This window comes from Petaurus breviceps, unplaced genomic scaffold (assembly GCF_028583685.1).
Source record: "Petaurus breviceps papuanus isolate PSGF00001 unplaced genomic scaffold, PetGlider_PUasm1.0 185, whole genome shotgun sequence".
In the NCBI taxonomy this organism is placed as follows: Eukaryota; Metazoa; Chordata; class Mammalia; order Diprotodontia; family Petauridae; genus Petaurus; species Petaurus breviceps.
The window spans coordinates 38,852,943-38,853,980 of NW_027185797.1; the positions used below are offsets into that span (position 1 = coordinate 38,852,943).

The window sequence follows — 1,038 nt, forward strand, 5'->3', positions numbered from 1 at the left end:
AGAGAGAGAGAGAGAGAGAGAGAGAGAGAGAGAGAGAGAGAGAGAGATTAGTGATTAGTTCCTGGTCTAAGAGTGCTTGCTATTCATTAGTAGAGAGGGATCTCTGGGCCCTGGGAGAGAAGTGGCTTCCAATCTTGAGGTTCAGACCAGAATCTATAGAAGATTGGGGGGGGGGGTCCCAAGGAGGCTGAGAAGGAAGGTGAGGAGGTCTCCCAATTGGGTTTGAGAGATTGAGGTTGGTTGATGTTATCAGGAGTGGAAAGCCAAGACCGGGGCATGTGCCGAAGTAGTGGGACAGACACTCACTTGAGTGGGTACATGCGTAGGGCCACATCCATGCCAGGGCAGTAGGACAGGAAGGCGGCCAGCGCTGTCTCTTCAAACAACCCGAAAATCAGAATCTTGTTCCTGTGGAGAGGCAGAATGTGATGGGCAGCTGGGCAGGGACAACCATTTCGGGCACACTCTGGTGTACACACACACACACACACACACACACAGCATCCTCCCTCTCTAATCCACTCCAACAGTCTTCTCACATATGAAACACTCAGACATAGTGACTCAGAGAGATCTACAAAGACACAGAGAATCAGGGAGGCAGAGACACAAAAACAGAGATAGACAGAGTCATAGAAATGGACCAAGACTGAGAAACAGCAAACAAAGTGAGCTAGAGACAGAGATAGAGAGACCCTATGAGAGGGAGACAGAAATACCAAGTGACAGCAATGTAACAGTCAATCGGGGGGGCCGTACTTAGACATGCCAAGACAGAGATACAGGGAGAAACAGACATAGTCACACTCGGAGGCAGAGATTCAGAGGCAGATACCACCTCATCTCTCCAGATGGTTCTCACCCATCTTATTACACAAGGAGATAAGGACAGCAAAGACATGGAGATATGGAATTGGAGAGAAACTCAGAGATAAGAAGAGGAGGGGAGGAAGAGAGCAAGGGAAAGGCAAGGAGGAGAAGAGGGAGGGGAGGGGAGAGGGAGAGAAAGGCAAGGAGGAGAAGAGGGAGGGGAGGGGG

The 1,038-nt window shown here is 50.2% G+C and overlaps 1 protein-coding gene across 1 annotated transcript in view; it reads right to left on the bottom strand.

Annotated features, from left to right (window-relative positions):
• The window catches only part of ATP1A3 (ATPase Na+/K+ transporting subunit alpha 3), a 23,344-nt gene that overhangs the window by 1,057 nt on the left and 21,249 nt on the right, over positions 1–1,038 (bottom strand). Inside the window, exon 20 of the mRNA XM_069088934.1 lies at positions 307–408. Coding sequence (XP_068945035.1) covers positions 307–408 — 102 coding nt within the window. The remainder of the gene's footprint in view (positions 1–306; positions 409–1,038) is intronic.